The following is a 17,544-nucleotide window of genomic DNA, read 5'->3' as shown; positions in this document are numbered from 1 at the left end:
TCTGCAGCGGTATTTAAGTCGCCCTAATTAATTAACATTGCAGACTTTCAGAAAAAAATACATATTTTCCGTTCTATGCAACATAGAAATATGAACTAAAAAGAGTCTGAAAGACAATAAAATTTTCTACATGTACTCAAAAGAGCAATTTTTACAAACGAAAATTAACTGTGATTATTTTATCATGAAATGCAAAATATAATCTTTTATATATATGTTATGAAATTCCAAAGCACTTACCCATTGTTTTTTTTCTGCAAGCTTGAATCATGGTGATATTGTAAATATAGTCACACTATATACAATAATATTTTGTTCAGACTGTACACGAGTTTGAACTGCGTCACTTCACAGTTTACAATACACTCTGACGCGTGTGGCACTTCTCGAAGCAGTCCACCTCACACAGAGTGACACCACTGCTTTTACAATAGAAGAGTGTGTTCCTGCTTTTCTTATTTAGCGAAACACACGACATCTTTGTTTCCCTTTGGTTGACCAGTGTTGTGAATGTTTCACCTCCAGTCAACTCAGTTGGGCCCCTTGATAAGTTTGGCCTTCCCCCGAGAAACGCCACTGACCGTGATATTCGGCTTGTGCGATTGAAGAATCATCTTGGGGGAGGGGGACTTCTAGCAGAATCGACACCCTCACCTGTTGATAATACTAATAGTAATACTCTATTCCATTGATGCTATATTTTATTACTATCCACACAACCAAGTTTAAGTTATGTAGACTAATGAAACATGGCACTGACAGAAAAAAAACAGTGGGATGCTAAAGTACGAGGGGCGTTCAAGTTCTAAGGTCTCCGATTTTTTTCTCAGGACTGAGAGCAGATAGACACATGCGGTTTAGTTTAAAATGCGTGTGCACTCTTTGTGAATGTGTGACAGAGATGGCAGCACTGTACAGCACACAGAACTCTAGTAGTGGCGGCGGGAGTGAGGAGTGTTTTTGATACTTAAAATGGCGACGTTTTCATTACAAGAACGGCGAGTAATCATTCGTTTTCTCCACTTGCGTGGCGCGACACCCACTGAAATTCATCACCAGTTGAGTGAAACATGTGGTGATGGTGTCATGAATGTGAAAAATGTGCGTTCATGGGTGTGACAGTTCAAAGAAGGCCGAACGTCACGTGACAACGAACCAAAACAATCTCGGCCTTGCATCAGCTGGTCTGACAACATGGTCGAGCGAGTTGAGAAAGTTGTTTTGGAGGATCGCCGATTGAGTGTGGAAAACATTGCCTCCAAAGTTGGCATTTCCATGGGATCTGTGCACACAATCCTGCATGAAGACTTGCAAATGCAGAGAGTGTCCTCCAGGTGGGTGCCACGAATGCTGGCGGACGACCACAAGGCTGCGCGCATGGTAATTTGCCAGGCGATGTTGACACGTGATGAAGGCATGAATGGGACTTTCTTTTCATCAATTGTGACAATGGATGAGACATGGATGCCGTTTTTCAATCCTGAAACGAAGCGCCAGTCAGATCAATGGAAGCACACAGACTCACCGCCACCAAAAAAAATTTGCGTAAGTGCCAGTGCTGAAAAAATGATGGTGGCCATGTTTTGGGACAGCGATGGCGTAATCCTTAATCATTGCGTTCCAAAGGGCACTACGGTGACAGGTGCATACTACCAAGATGTTTTGAAGAACAAGCTCCTTCCAGCACTGCAAGAAAAATGGCCGGAAAAGGCTGCACGTGTGCTCTTTCACCAGGACACTGCACCAGTGCATCGGGTGTACACGACGCAGCAGTTTCTTCATGAAAACAACCTTGAAGTGGTTTCTCATGCTCCCTACTCACCTGACCTGGCTCCTAGCGATTTTTGGCTTTACCCAACAATGAAAGACACTCTGTTTGGTCACACATTCACCGGTTGTGCCCCTATTGCATCAGCGATTTTCCAGTGGTCAAAACAGACTCCTACAGAAGCGTTCATACCGGCCATGGAATCACGATGTCGACCTTGTGAAAAATGTGTATGGCTGCAGGGAGATTACGTTGAAAAGTGACAGAAGTTTCAAATCTTTTGTATGATTATTGTGTGAGAAAAAAAATTGGAGACCTTAGAACTTGAACGCACAACATACAAGATACTAAAAGACTGTTCACTTGTGTGGTCATAATGTATTAATAGAGTGCATCCCTAACATCCCACGAACAACTGTGAATAAATTGCAGAAGTTTACCATGTGGTAGTAAAACTTCGAAGGAGACGAAATGAAAGAAGTTAATATTTGCTACAATATGTTTTATAATAGACTTCACAAAAGAATTACATTTTCAACCAATAAAAAATTTATATATATACAGTAACTGTAGAAAAAACTGAAAAGAATACATTGTGTAATGGACCTCTAATAGAATCCCCATCAAAAAAATTGACATTAATGATCTAGCTGAAGAAAACACTTATGAACCCCTCAAAAATAATAGACTTCCAAAATTCTAATTACGCCTGAAATGGTGAAGAATAATGAAGGTTCAGCACTGGGTAATTGTAAAATGTGAAAGTGGAAGTGCATATTTAGAGAAAGAAATATGTCAGTTTGCAACCACACTGTCCTTCACATACCTCTCTGGCTCAGAATTTTATAAATATTGAGTTTTTTTATCCCTTTAGAAGGCATTTGCACCCTAGGATAAAGATTAAACACCAGTCTCCAGGCTATCAAAGCACATGTTACTTTTGAGCATTTAATATATAATATAAAAAGCAACTACCCATTTCAGACCAATTTTAGCTGCTGCTTTGTAAAAAATTGGGTTTGGCGAAATACCACAGGCAGTCAAAAATGCCACAGTATTTGCAGTAGCAGTTTGAATGGACCAAATTTATTGAGCACATTGAGGTATGTCTTGTGTGTACCATAATTAGTTTTGATTAGTAGCCTTTATATAACAGAACTAGGAATCACAATTCTGTATTTCAGCATCCTGTTGAAAATCTTTAATTAAATATCTTTGTATCCGCAGTCTGTCAATACTGCAACAATTGTTTATTTACCATTTAACACTTAACAAAACATGATTTCGACATAGATGGTCATCTTCAGGTGTCTGATTGCATCCAAACTGTTACACTGCTCTGATGTGCACTAAAACCGAGTGTTACAGTCCACTTAAAATAGTATAAATTATTAATTAAAATCCATCAACATTTTCTATTAATACACTAGTGAAATGCACATCACATGCTGCTAGAGGGAACAACACACAAGCAAGGGGCATATTGCAAATTGCAGACTTAACAGAACAACAGGCTAACGAACATAAAAACAAGCTGCAGAAACAAACCTTCTGGAGTAATCACATAGCTCTAAACAAGTGGACAACACCCCTTATGAGGTGGAATAGGATTTTATAAAAAAATATTCTTTTTAAGTGGACTGCAACGTGTGGTTTTAGTGGACATCAGAGCAGTGTAACAGTTTGGATGCCTTAAGACACCTGAAGATGGCCATCTATGGCTGAAACATGTTGTGTCAAGTGTTAAATGGTGAATAAGCTATTGTTGCATTATTGACGGACTGTGGATACAGACGTTTAATTAGGAATCAGAATTTTGGATTCCTGTGGTGTTCCTCGAATTACTTGTGTTAAGCAGTGTTAACTTGTCATTACCTTACTGTTGTCAACGGATAGCAGTAGCAGCAATTTATTTGTTTTTACTATAAGAATTTTTTCACAATAAATACTGACTTGCATAAAATAAATACCCACCAAAAATTGGACTTTCATGTTCCTTTAGTAAGTCTAACTAAAGTTCAAAAAGGAGTATATTATTCTAGTATTACCTTATTTAACTCTCTGCCCCCCAATATTAAGCGAGTTGCACATGATATTAATAAATTTAAACATAAATTGAGAAAGTTTCTTATAGAAAACTCTTTTTATTCAGTTGAATATTTTGATAGGAATAATAAATTTGATATAATGATACAAACTCTGTCTCAAGTGCAAACAATATATTTTGTGTCTTTGATCTTGTTCCCCTACACTACATGTTTCGGCCTCAGACGGCCATCATCTGGTGTATAACACTCACGTCGCAACAGGATGCTTAAATATAATATAATAAATTTGACCTTGGGGTACCCCAGTAATTGTAGCTTTGTATTTTAGTTACATGCATTCATTTCTTATATCTATTTTAATTATTTATTTTATGTTAAGACAATCTTATGTAACTATCAATGTAATCTGCTGACAATTTCTATATCCAATGATCATGTACCTGAATGGATGGATGAATGCTAATAAATACAACACAATACAATCATTCATCGATCCATTCAGGTACATAACCATTTGATATAGAAATTGCCAGTATATTACATAAGATTGTATTAACGTGAGATAAATAACAAAATATATGTAAGAAACTAATGAATGCAAACTAAAATACAAATCTATAATTACTGTGATACCCCAAGACCAAATGAGCTATCATCTGGTAGCACATAAACTAGGACCCAGAATGTGTATAAACAGATCACTTACATTTACAATAGAAAACCAGACTACATATAAATTTACTGTGACATGCAGGATCATAACTCTTAGAAATTAAACCGGTTTATTTTTAACTACGACAAAGATAGTCTGAGTTGCTTGACTTCTAGCAATTAGTGAATTTATTTGAAATGAACACACTTTTTTTTGTGAGCAGTGTACATTATCTTCTATTCATAAAATGTACATTTAATCCTAGTTTACAGAAATGTGAACAACACAAGGTCTCACAAATAATGGGGCTACTCACAGGCAGCATTATATAAAATTTTATTCTGAACAGCAATGGTCTCTACTAATGTATTTCCTCCCTGTAGCTATACAAGAACCAGCCTTTCCTCAACTGTCTAAGCACTTCCTGGAGTCATTCTTCTGAAAGTTTAGAATGGCCAAGACACCTTCTGGTGTCTTCCATTGTATCAGAATGTGATCCTTGAAATTATTCTTGACAACAGGGAAAAGGAAGAAGTCACATAGAGCAAAACCTGATTAGTGACTGGGGTCATATGATCAATTTTTTCACCAAAAACTCTGTGCTGGAGAGTACTTTGTATGAGGGCAGGTTGTCAGTGCAGGATCTGCTTGTCAAGAGAGCATTTGTGGTTTCAAATGATGAAACCTCTGTCTCAGACATTCCAAAACTTGGAGATAGCACTTTTGGTTGAATGTCTGAGCAGGCAGGGCATACTTTCATTGCACCACTCCTTTGCAGTGGCCAGAATAAGTGTAGAGTTTCAAGTCTAGGCATTTAATACATAAGAATGCTGAAAATATTTAATGATCCATGGTATGTAAGAAGTTTGGTATCAAGGTGCATGTGAATATTTTCATGTAAGTGTGTCCACCAATTCAAAAATAGTACACTTAAACATTTTGTGGAAACAGACTGTCACTCTAAACCCTGTAATTTCTGAATGTACTATAATATAGCCTGACCCTATGAAGCATTGAAATCATATAAACAGTGCTGATAAATTTAATTCCAATCATACAAGAAACATAGATCTCTTATTAGAAAGCTCAAGCGGTTAATGTTGACGGAAATAATTACTGTCTATTCAGACAATCATATGAAACTCATAAATATATGTTGTGGGTAAAATGAAGAGTTTTTAAGTTAAAGCTGCCTGTACTTATTGCAACCATTTTACTTAAGGGAAATCTGCATTTGACTTGTTCCACATCCTACTTACTAGAACCAAGGGACCACGCCATAGCTCAAGCGGTTAGTCGCTGGCTTTCCACCGCGGCGGCCCGGATTCGATCCCGGGTCTGGTCAAATGGGATTTGTGGTGGACAAAGTGGCGCTGGGGCAAGTTTTCTCCAAGTACTTCCGTTTCCCCTGCCAATCTTCATTCCACCAATTGCTCAACATTCACCCTCACCTATCATCTGGGGCTGGTACAATAGGACAGAAGTGGCCGCAGTACAAGGGACCTAGTCCCACCCCACTAGCAATAAAAAATTACTAGAACCAAAGGGATTGATCTATAACCATCAAATGTCATACTATTAAAGCACCTTCGCAATGCATTCATGCTGTTACTGAAGCGATACACATAGTTTAGATTTATGTACTGATCCGTGATCGGGATTGTGCACCACTTAACATGCGTTCAGTGTTCCATGCATAGCATTTAATTACACCGCAGAGCCCAGTTCCAAAGATGCTATAGACTAAGAGAATCTGTAATATGGCCGACATTGAAATTGAACGAATTTGTTACGTCTGTATTCCTTGCTGATTTCTATGGAATTAACAGTTCAATGAATGTTGTTTCCTACATACGAATAAATTTTAAAATAAATTAATATTATTATCAGCTTGTAGTCCAGATTTTACTGGGTTTAAGTGCATCCATTCGGAATTAAATTTTGCACTTCAAAAAATTACCGCGAAAACGGTATCCATCGATTGGCTGTCAGTCAGCTATGATCCTCCTGCTAGCTGAATGCTACGCATTGCGTAGAAACGAAGAGACCCCGCGCTGTTTTGTTGTTTGATGCGAGTCTGTGTAATAAATGGAAACACTGTGGGCATAGTAGTGCAGGAAAGTGAAAGAACATGGGAAAATTTCCTGGCAAACCTTCGAAAATTGTAAATAGGAAAAGGGTTAAAGCGTCAAAGTGTTCTCCATCACAAGAAAATGATTCGGTCAAAGCCGCTGAAAATATTTATTTCGGTCTTGCAGTTTTTAATGAAGCTTTTGGAAGTGAACAGGTAGGCCTACAGCAGGTTTGGCATGAAGCTATAATGCTATAGTGGTTTTAATTATTCTTGTTGTTATGTGTGAACACTTTCAGTGTCTCCGCACATGTACTTATTTGATTAATAAGTGCAATTGCTGTAATTTTTACGTTGTGTGTATTATTTCGCCATAGAACAACATCAAGCCGATCTCAAATGTCATTTATCATTAAGTGTCAAGCACTCTGAAGGTATTTGCTTATATATGACCTGCACATAATATTTGGGAGGGAGGATCACTTACTTATATACATGATTTTATTTTTGTACAGGTAACAGAATTTGTTGGCTTCTCTGCACAAGAAGCAAGAGCAGCAGTGGCATATGCAAGGAAGCAGCAGCGTGAGGTTATATCTGAGTATGAAGCAAATGGACTTAATGTTTCACTAAGAGAAAATTTTGAACAAGAACTTTCACATACAAAGTTCAGTGTACCATATAGCTCTTCAGAACAGGATGTTATTACAAGTAGGACCCATGTGCAACATAATTTTGATGGTGGTGGTAAAATTAACTCAAAGAGAGACCTTTCAGTACCAAAAAAATTAACCTCAAGAAGTCCACCAGTGAACCCAAGTCATTTAAAAAATAAAGCTGCAAAGAAACTTCTTAAGAAAGCTAAGAAATCATCCAGTTATGGATCTGTTGCAACAGTAGATAATTTTCAACAAGAAAAAGGAAATGGTGCAGTTCGAAAATTTGTTCTTCCCTCACGAAGTGTCCATTCATCACGTGTTATTAAGCCAAATAAACGGTTTATTGAGACAGAAGAAGTATTAAGTGATGTGAGTGTTAGCCGTTCTCCCAGTGTAATAGAGCTCAAGAAACCAAGGTTGATCCTAGACCCCCTTAAGAATCCTGAACTTCCAAAGAGTGACAAGGATGTTTCAGTAACTGATGTCAATGTTCTTGAACAGGTTATGAAGGATGGCGTGAATTGTGAAAAGATTGAACTTTTGTCTGGTCACAACTCCAATGATGGTAGCAATAGAAGTCTTTCCCCACACATTTATTCCCAGGAGAATTCACTTATTGTTGAAGGAAAACGCCGGTGGAAACCATCGTATAAGGTGCAGTTAAAACTGCGTGAATTAAACGTGTTTGGAGCAGGTACTAATAGGTTTCCTTCAAAGAGAACTCATACTTCCAGTTCTGGCTCGACCAGGAGTATCCGTAGCGCTTCAGATAAAGAGTTGCATTCAGGGTCGACAGATAGTAGTGACTGTGGAAGACTTGTTGCACCTACAAACAGTGAGGTGAAATCAGAAAGCAACTCTCATTGGACTGGATCAAAACTCACTAGTGGCAAGGTTATTCTCCGCAAGGCTCGCTTAAAGCTCAGTACTCAGTCATCACCTGGAGTTGATGGTCCATTTTCTGTAAATATAAATTCTGGTAGGTATGCAGTGGGAATGTATGCCAAATTAAGATATGTTTAAAGTATGTGATTACAATTTGGTCACCAGTTAGTTATATCTTTTGCATGCATATTGTTTTGAAGTCATTCAAAGTTTACACTGGCGGATATTCAGTTGTACTATGAAAAACAAACATTTTTGTTTGTATTTTTTATATCTTCAACATCTGAATTTGGTGAAAGTTTGTGGTATGGTACATTAAAGTAGTACTGGTTGCCATAAGTAACTTACATAATTGTTTGGCTGTAGATATGTAGATGCATGGGCTCACACACATGGCCGTGATTGCCATTCTGACTGCTGTTTCACATACAATTTTCACTTTACACATAACAGTTGAACATGGCAGCCTCAGTGAGAATAGAAATGTGCGATATTTTATATTTTTACATACAATAAAAATCATGTTTTACATAGAAAATAGTAGACTGCACCTACTACGCTAGCTGAAACCTAATCTGTTACTGGACATAGCTGAAGTTCATATGGTAATAATATTTGAAGTAAATAAAAAGTCAAATTTCACTTCAGCTTCATTGGTCCTGGTCCTTCTGCCTGTGGCTAGCTTCTTGCCAATTGCTATGCTCAAGTCTGTCAGTCCTGCACAAAGCAATACATATTCAAGATGGCATGTTTGCATTTTGAAGTGCTTTTACACTGTTCAGACATGCATGTGAAACCAAATAATAGCACAAGTAGGTGAATGATAAAAATTTCTCTGAAAGCTTTTTGAAATTGCAAAATGTGAAATACAAAGATTTTTGATAGAAATGAAAGCACTTTTCTGTTACCAACTTTGAGAGCTATCTGTTAAGCTTTCCTTTTTTGTTATGGTTGCTGAGTCACTGATTGTAAGGCAGATTCATGTTTTTATATCTGAGGAACACCATGAACTTCTTTTTTCATGAAACTATGCATAAAAGTTCAATTAAGGTGCTTGTTACTAATAACATTTAGTATGGTTTCCTATCATTAGCCATTCTGTAGTCACATGCACTTCTGTCATCACAATAAACACAATTTATTTTCATTTAACAATTCTTTCAGTAGTGCTGATTATATGGCATCATGTTCTAGATTATTGAATAATTTGTTGAAAAGGTTGTTGAAAGAAGTGGTCTCTTCTGTTACATTCTGGCATTTGGCTGTGGGGACTGAGGAAAACCATGAATAATTTCAGTCAGATAGGCAGTCTTGAAGCCCATATTTGAACCTGAAGCCTACTGAATATTAAGCAGAAGTTCTACCCAACAGCTGAAACATTTGATTATAATTAGGGACCGGATTTTAATACAAATGCATATTTCTTTCTTGCAACCAGAAAGTATGCTCGTTTGGATATATGTATGAATTACTTCATTTCTTAAATTTTGGACATGATTTGATGGTGCATATAAATGCATATTTTGCCTGTTTTATGAATAAGCATCATATTTTCGAAGATCTCTATTTATACTGCATATTTCCCTTTTAAAATGTTGTAATATATTTTAATTTTATGTTTTCAATTATGGTCATGTGTGTACAATTTTTCTTTTCCGTATTAGAATATGTTGCATATTTGACTCAACATTTCGTCATGATTCATGTCACGGGACTTCCTCGATCCCTGTACTTGTAACTTGCCCAATCTGCATATCATCAAAGTGGCTGCGAAGAGATAGTCGGAAGCATTCACATGTAACCACTATCAATGTAATACGATTCAACCTCGATCCCTGTAGTCGTAACTTGCCTCATCCGCGTACCATCAAAGTGGCCGCGAAGAAATTAGTCAGAAGANCACATGTAGCCGCTATCAACGTAATACTATCCAACCGATAAGGGACTTCACTTATTTATTTCCGAAGTCTCCGTGAGGTTCGTTACGCTTCTTCATTTGAAGCTGGGGCCCATTCACATTAGTGGTGACTAGTCTGTAGTTAAGTTTGTTTAGCTTTCTGTAGTCATGCCGAAAGTGAAAGTAAGTCCGAAAACTAAATTACAGCTGTATCAGCGGGAATTCGAAGGAGAGATGATAAATACGGATAACGAAATTCTTTATTGCCGAGAGAAAACAGTTGGTTGTTAAAAACGCTTTCAAGTGCTTCAGCATTTGAACACTAATATACAGAAAGAGAATATTAAAATTAAATCCACGAAAAGTGCTCCTGTTCAAAAATTGCTTAGTGAATTTTCTAATAATAGTTTTTCACAGTTTTCCTCTGATTTATGCGAAGCCTTTTTAGCGGCAGATATTCCGCTGTGGAAACTAACTAATCCTACTCTGAGAAACTTCATAGAGAAGTATACACAGTGCAGAGTGCCGGATGAATCTACTGTGCGCAAAAATTATGTGAAACAGTGTTACGATCTTACAATTGAAAGCATTAGAGATAAGATTCAAGATAATTTTGTGTGGGTATCAATCGACGAAACACAAGATTGTGAGGGACGGTTTATTGCAAATTGTATGGTTGGATCCCTTAATAAGAATGAACAGTCTACCCCATATCTTCTTGCAGTAGAGCAATTTGAAACCACAAATAGCTCCGCAGTTTCCAGATTTTTTATCAAATCCATGAATTTACTGTGGCCGAATAGCATTCAGTATGAGCGCGTACTGCTCTTTGTGACTGATGCCGCAAGATATATGATGAAAGCCGGTACTGCTCTTAAAGTTATATTTTCAAATATGACACATTTGACTTGCCTTGCCCACGGGTTGCACCATGTTGCAGAAACAATTCGTGCAAATTTTCCACTTGTTGACAAGTTGGTGTCTTCTGTGAAGAAGGTATTTGTTAAAGTGCCATACAGAAAAGAAGCCTTTAAAGCAATAGCACCGAGCGTTCCACTTCCGCCAGAACCAATTTTAATGCGCTGGGGCACGTGACTGTGTGCAGCGAGTTGTTATACCGAACATTTAGAAACAGTTAGGAATGTTGAGAATACATTTGATCCAAAAAGTGCAGCATCAATTCAAATTTCTCAAGATGTACTAAAAAGCGCAGAACTAGAAACTAATCTTTCCTATATATCTGCTCACGTATTTCATCTTCCATCTGCCATTTCCTCACTGGAGGCAAGCAATAGCAATACTACTTTGTATCAGTCATTAAGTGTGTTCAAAACCACTGTTTCCAAATCGAATTCGGTTCCTGGAAGAGTAGGTGAGGTAGTAAAGGAAAAAGTACACAGCATTCTTTAAAAAAATCCAGAATAAGAACAAATTTTGTGAAATTGAAGAAATTTTATCCTCGTAAACATACTGAACTGCCAAGTAAAATATCACTAACAGTGGACAAATAGTGGCTTTTGTACATGCGCCCCTAAGTTCCTGTGAGGTGGAAAGAAGTTTTTCCCACTATAAGGACATCTTATGAGATAATAGGAGGCGACTAACTATGGAAAACCTAAAACATTTAGTAATTGTGAACTGCAACAGAAGAGAAGTTGAAAGTTTGGAGGGCTAAATGTGAGTACCAATGGTTTTTTAAATTTGTAATGAAATATGTTGGCTTTGTTGCATGATTTGTATTTAAGTATAGCCTTTTATTGCAAATGAACGATTCAGTGATTACATAAAATGAACTTAAATATTGATTCGTTGATCTTAAAATAATGTAAAATCAATTTTAATATTTGGTATAAATTTTTATGTCCATATTTTAGTGCATATTTCGGAAGTTTTCATGCGTAAATGCATGCATATTTAATGGATTATAAGGGCATAAAAATCCAGTCCATAGTTATAATACAGATAAAGTAATGCCACCATGAGAGGATGGAAATAAAATATTTAATGTCACATGGGTGATGACAGTGGATATGAGATTCAAACTGCAAAATAACATGTAATGAATCCTGCATCAGAAATTTTGAAAAGTTCTGGATTAGTATGTCATTATATGCTCCTCCCATAGACAGTTTACAGTATTTGACATAATTTCAGCCATCGGTATTGGTACATTATAATAAATAATAATTATTATATTAAGATGGTAAATGGGTGTATTGTTTCTTATGATGTTCATATCAGGTAGACATTTGTGATTATCTGATAAAATATTCAGTTGTCCTTATCACAAAATAGTAGCCAAGGGTAAAGGCAGTCACCCCATATTCTTAACTAAGCATCATGCCATGAAGCTATGTGGGAGAGTTGAAGTATAGCTCCACACATTCTTGACCTAAGCAGTAGATAGCAGTGAGTGGGCAACCTAACACTCTTGATAAGAATTCTAAATCTTGTCACAGTTATATGGTTATATGTGGTATCTTTTGTCAGGGCTGTTAATGTAGCAAGAACTCCACTTGCTAGACAGCATATTTACAGCGTTTGGGGTACTGCCGTTATTCTTTCTAGTTTGAAGTTTCTTCAGAAAACATTTTTCAGTTTTGGTAGCCTTGATCTGTGACTCGTGGCAGAAATAGCTAGACTGGGCTTGGTTAAAATGAAAGCTCTCTTTAATAAGAGCAAGTTATGTTTAAACGTTGAATTTGAAATATGTTGTATATTGCAGGTAATGCCGCTTTGCCAGGGACAGTGGTTTGTGGAGTATGTGGTGCTGTGCGATTCTACAGGTTTGTTAAACAGGCCCGCAAGTTTGGGATCTACAGCTGTGAGTCATGTCGAAAATTCGTCTCAAAAATGATGAAACGACAAGCATGCAGCAAAGGAGGGAAATTGCCTGTTCTGGAATGTCATAAAGGAGCAGGTGAGGAAACATTTATAGTATAAAATGTGTGCTCTTGTTATATTTATTAATCTTCTTTTCCCATTGTTTTATTCTTACCAGTATAATAAGTTTCTTGGTAATATTAATTTCAGATATATTTCATAAGGCATCATTATGATTCAGGGATTTTAAAACTGTTATGTAATTCTGATGGAAAGAATGGATCATTGCTAGTAGAGAGGCAGTGTCTTTATATTTATGATCTACAGTAAACCCTCGCTAATCCAGTTACATCTAATCTGGATCAAAATATGAAAAATGGGAAATGCTCTCCACAGTTGAGTACATACTTTAAGAGACAAATGGCATTAAGGGAGGCAGATGAGTCACTTGTCTGTTCAGACAAAACTTGACAGTTTCTTCAAACCTGCATTGTTATGTTCAAAAACAAGTACAACTTCAGAATCCTATCAATGAATAAATGTATTATCCTTTAATAGTTTTTAAATAGAGACTACAATGATATTTTATTTACTTTCATCAGCACTACTTATTAATTTTCCATTTATTTGAGTTTGAATTTTTTCTTTCTCTTTTAGGGCTACCTTTGCTTTACTAATCCAGATACTCTTAATCTGGACCCCCCCTCCCCCCAGTTACTTCGGTCTACTGGGGGTTTACTGTAGTGTCACAGAATTTAATCTTATTTCGTTCTCACTGAAAGGTTTTATGATACACTGCTGGACTTGTTTAAATTTGTAGTCTTAGTGAACTTCTGTTTTGTTTCCACACAATCACACTCTTTAACGGATATTGATACAAATTTGTGTATATTAACGGATGTATTATATATTACATGCATATAAAGTTTGGATGAGAAAACATCGAGCAGTGAGTCCCATTTTCGATGCTTAGTGTGGCTGGGTGGTTCATTCTTATTTAAGAGCAGTGTATCAACCACAGCTGTTACTTACCATTGACTGATGGACAAGTTAAATTCAGTGAACTTTAAATATTGTAGAAAAAGCAGTTATGGCCCATTTGAAGCTACTGTCCTGGTATTTTCCTTGGACTAAGGGAAAGCAAGAAATCTCAGAATAGTGAGTATCCTGGCCAAGATGTGAGCCTGAAGCCTCCTGATTAGAAGTCAAAACATTACCACTTGACTTGACTTTGGAAATGCAGGCATAGATGTATGAATATTGTCATGTGTCTGGGGTTTCATAAATAATTATAACGGGTTCTGGACTGAATGATTAGATTTTTTGATGCCTTCTATTACAATCAGTTATAGCAGCTCACAATCAATGACTATTTAAGACTCGCTCCATTTCCTTACTGGACTACAAGTGTCTTCTCTTCTGCTGTTTCTTACTTGGTTCTGATTTACGAATTGGTCACTTCTTCAGCTTCCGTTGTCTGCTGGTTAACACTCCACAGCGGAACACTCAACTATTGAACTCTGGACTCTATTGTGAACAACGAAACACATATGGCTCACTAAGGATGAATGACAAATGAAGAATGACTCTCGAATGAATTACATGACCCCCTTTTATAACTTATGGGCGAACTGAACATAAGTCGATACTTCTAACGGTTCTTTTCATCTGTGTTTATTTGTTGCTGCAGAAACGTGTGTTAATTTCATAGCAGAGGTCAGGTTTTCCCACAAACCTATCTGTTGCTGCAGAAACATGCCCAGCAAGCTGTTATCTAGCAATGAACTGTTCTAGCTTTCAGGAATCATGTCACCATATTAAAATGGTTCTTGTATAGCTGGGGTCTGGAGTAGATAGCACTGTGTTGTGATATGTTCTGATGTTGTTCGTTTACTAACATCATGATGAGCCTTCAGGTTTCATGTAAAAAGGGAACCATGTGCACACGCATGAGTTTCATGACCAGCTGAATGGATATCAGTTGCTCAAGAAGATCTGTACCATGAAGTTAGTTTAGTGAAATCAAGCTGTAGCAGAAACTACCTTCTTTTTTTTTTGGCTCATATATGTGCAAGAGGTTGTAGGGCTGTTTTGATATTTATGAAAGTATACATTCATAAGGAATACCAAAGTGCGAAGAAGACTGCGCCATAGCTTAAGCAGTTAGTTGCTGGCTTCCCACCACGCTGGCCCGGGTTCAATCCTGGGTCTGGTCAATTGGGATTTGTGGTGGACAAAGTGGTGCTGGGACAGGTTTTCTCTGAGTACTTTGGTTTCCCCTGCCAATCTTCATTCCACCAAATTCTCCATCATCATAATCACCCATGGCAGGTTACAATAGGCCAATCAGTGGCCACCATGCTGAGTTGACCCAGCTGTACTCCAACCCCCACTAAGCGAATTTAANAAAAAAAAAAAAAAAAAGATGCGAAGAATGCATGTGGGAACTTTGCGCACTGTTGTATGGATTACACCTTTCTGCTCTTATACTATATGGTATGTTTTCTTAAGTGTGCAGGTAATAAACTGTAACCACTAAGAACTGCATGCAAACTGCATATGTAGATCAAGAATGCCTTGCTCCTGAAATGATGGTAGAGTCTCAGTTGAACTTCTTTTTACATAACAGTTAAATTGTTTCTGTGTGTCGTGTTTCCATTTGTACGATGATTTGTGTATTAGTTCAATTCATAAATATTACCCCACACTCCTTTCTTATTAAAGAAAGTTGGCTGATAAGAACACTGTCCTGTCTGTGTGTGTCTCCTATTGGAACTTTTGACCCAATTGACTGATTTTCATGAAATTTTGCAGGATACTATTCCATTAGATTCCACTCCAGCCTCATACTTATTTTTTCATGGGTTATTCATCAGTGCCTCTCATACTAACTGATTTCCTGCAGTTGGATAGCAGCATGACAAATACACAGATCTGTGGTATGGCAGTAATACTTAATATAGGGATTTGAAATAATGCATGGTAACAGATCTTTGGAAAATGTGCTACTTTTGTTATTTAATTTAGGGGGGGGGACAAAAAAAGAGTAAAATGACTGCTGCTTAAAATCTGTATTTAACTTCAAATTTGGTGGTAGTAACTAATAGATCATTGGAGCTAGGCATATACACATTTGTTATGGAGATAAATGATAAATGTACCAACAAATGCCATGTGAAATGCCGGTTATCAGTCAACAGTATACATGGCGATGTTGCAGAGTTTTGAGGTTATGTTTTACATATTTAATATAAATGAGTCATATTCTTAGACTGTCCGTTCCAGCCATAGAGCTACCTGCTAGAAATTCCAAAGCTTCCTGGTGTTAAATGCAGTTGCACAGAGAAACCCGCAGTACTTCCCTCAAGTAACCTTCAAACAGCAACAGAAATAGTTAAAGTGAAAGCCTGCCGTTTCTTCTAAACATCATTATGTTACAATTGATGCCATACATTGACAAAAATGCTATACTGCTTTGTTAACTATAAGCTGAACTCTTCAGGTATGGCTACTATGTTGCAAGTACCATGGGTAAAGCCAATATAATGGGTTAATTAATAAGTCCCTTAATAGGAGTAATGATGATAATGGTAGTCCCTGTGTCCCATATATACAATTGCAAGGAATAATAATTTGATAATAGTTGGAATTCCATCCCGTGGCCATCAGGGAGATGGGATAGTGAAGTTGGTATAGCAACTGGCTATGGGCTGGATGACTGAGGGGTCAAAGTTAAGAGTCCCGGTAGGGTCAAGAATTATCTCTTCCCTGTGTCGTCCAGACCAGCTCTGGGGCCTACCCAGCCTCCTATCCAGTGGGTACTGGGGACTCTTTCCCTGGGGATAAAGCAACAGGGGTATGAAGCTGACCACTCACCTCCAGCTAGTGGCAAGGTCAAGAAAATGTGGAACTATACATCCAGTCCCCCATATGCCTTCATGGCATAGTTCCTCATTAGTTAAGCACAGGGGACAACTTTACCTTTACCTATGGCAATTAGCATATGAGCCTAAAACACAAAACTTCTAGATGAATTGGGTTTTATTTCTTACATTATCTAAATAAGATATTAACAACACGTCATTTACAGAACTGTAAATCAGCAGTAGGAAAGTAGGCTTTATGTGTTCTGTGAGCTCCTTCTTTACGATTTTGATCCAATTACACAGCATGATATATGCATACATATAGATGCAATTTGGGCAGTCGCACAGCAAATAATCAGAAAGAAACAAAATAGACACTGTTGTGTCAACATTTGTGTTTATTCATTGTTGGAGGTATCACTACATGTTTTGACCCTTTTCCTGGGTTATCCTCAGGTGTAGAAAAATACTGTTTAGCTTCTGAATTGTATCATTAATCAATATGAATTCATATCGTGTCTGTGTGATTAATCTATGCTGACAGTTATATTTTAATTTTAAAATGTGATACAAATATAGTTAAAACTAGACATTAAACTTGATATTAAATGGATAAAATAAAAAGTAAAGTAAAGCTATCCCTGTAACAACCCGTGGAGGCCCCTAGGGCTGTGAGACTTCGAGGCTCCCACATTTTCTAGACAGTCAGCGCATAGATGGCGGTAAGGTTGTCAGCCTTATGTGTCAGCTGCCCTTTACCCCCAAGAATATTCCTGGTACTCAAATGGATAAAAATTATGATTAAAATTATAATTAACATGTCTCCTAAGGTATTTAATTCCATTTAGGCCTTGTGTCAACTACGTATTGTAAAT

The 17,544-nt window shown here is 37.2% G+C and overlaps 1 protein-coding gene across 2 annotated transcripts in view; it reads left to right on the top strand.

Moving 5' to 3' along the window:
* Positions 1–6,518: 6,518 nt before the first annotated feature.
* The window catches only part of LOC111865554 (histone-lysine N-methyltransferase trithorax), a 37,554-nt gene continuing 26,528 nt past the window's right edge, over positions 6,519–17,544 (top strand). For both annotated transcript variants that reach the window (XM_023853688.2, XM_023853687.2), the window contains exons 1-3: positions 6,519–6,755; positions 7,055–8,177; positions 12,706–12,900. In XM_023853688.2, coding sequence (XP_023709456.1) covers positions 6,600–6,755; positions 7,055–8,177; positions 12,706–12,900 — 1,474 coding nt within the window. In that variant the 5' untranslated portion in view covers positions 6,519–6,599. The remainder of the gene's footprint in view (positions 6,756–7,054; positions 8,178–12,705; positions 12,901–17,544) is intronic.

This window comes from Cryptotermes secundus, unplaced genomic scaffold, assembly GCF_002891405.2.
Source record: "Cryptotermes secundus unplaced genomic scaffold, Csec_1.0 scaffold836, whole genome shotgun sequence".
Lineage (NCBI taxonomy): Eukaryota > Metazoa > Arthropoda > Insecta > Blattodea > Kalotermitidae > Cryptotermes > Cryptotermes secundus.
This window is presented reverse-complemented; position numbering and strand designations above follow the sequence as displayed.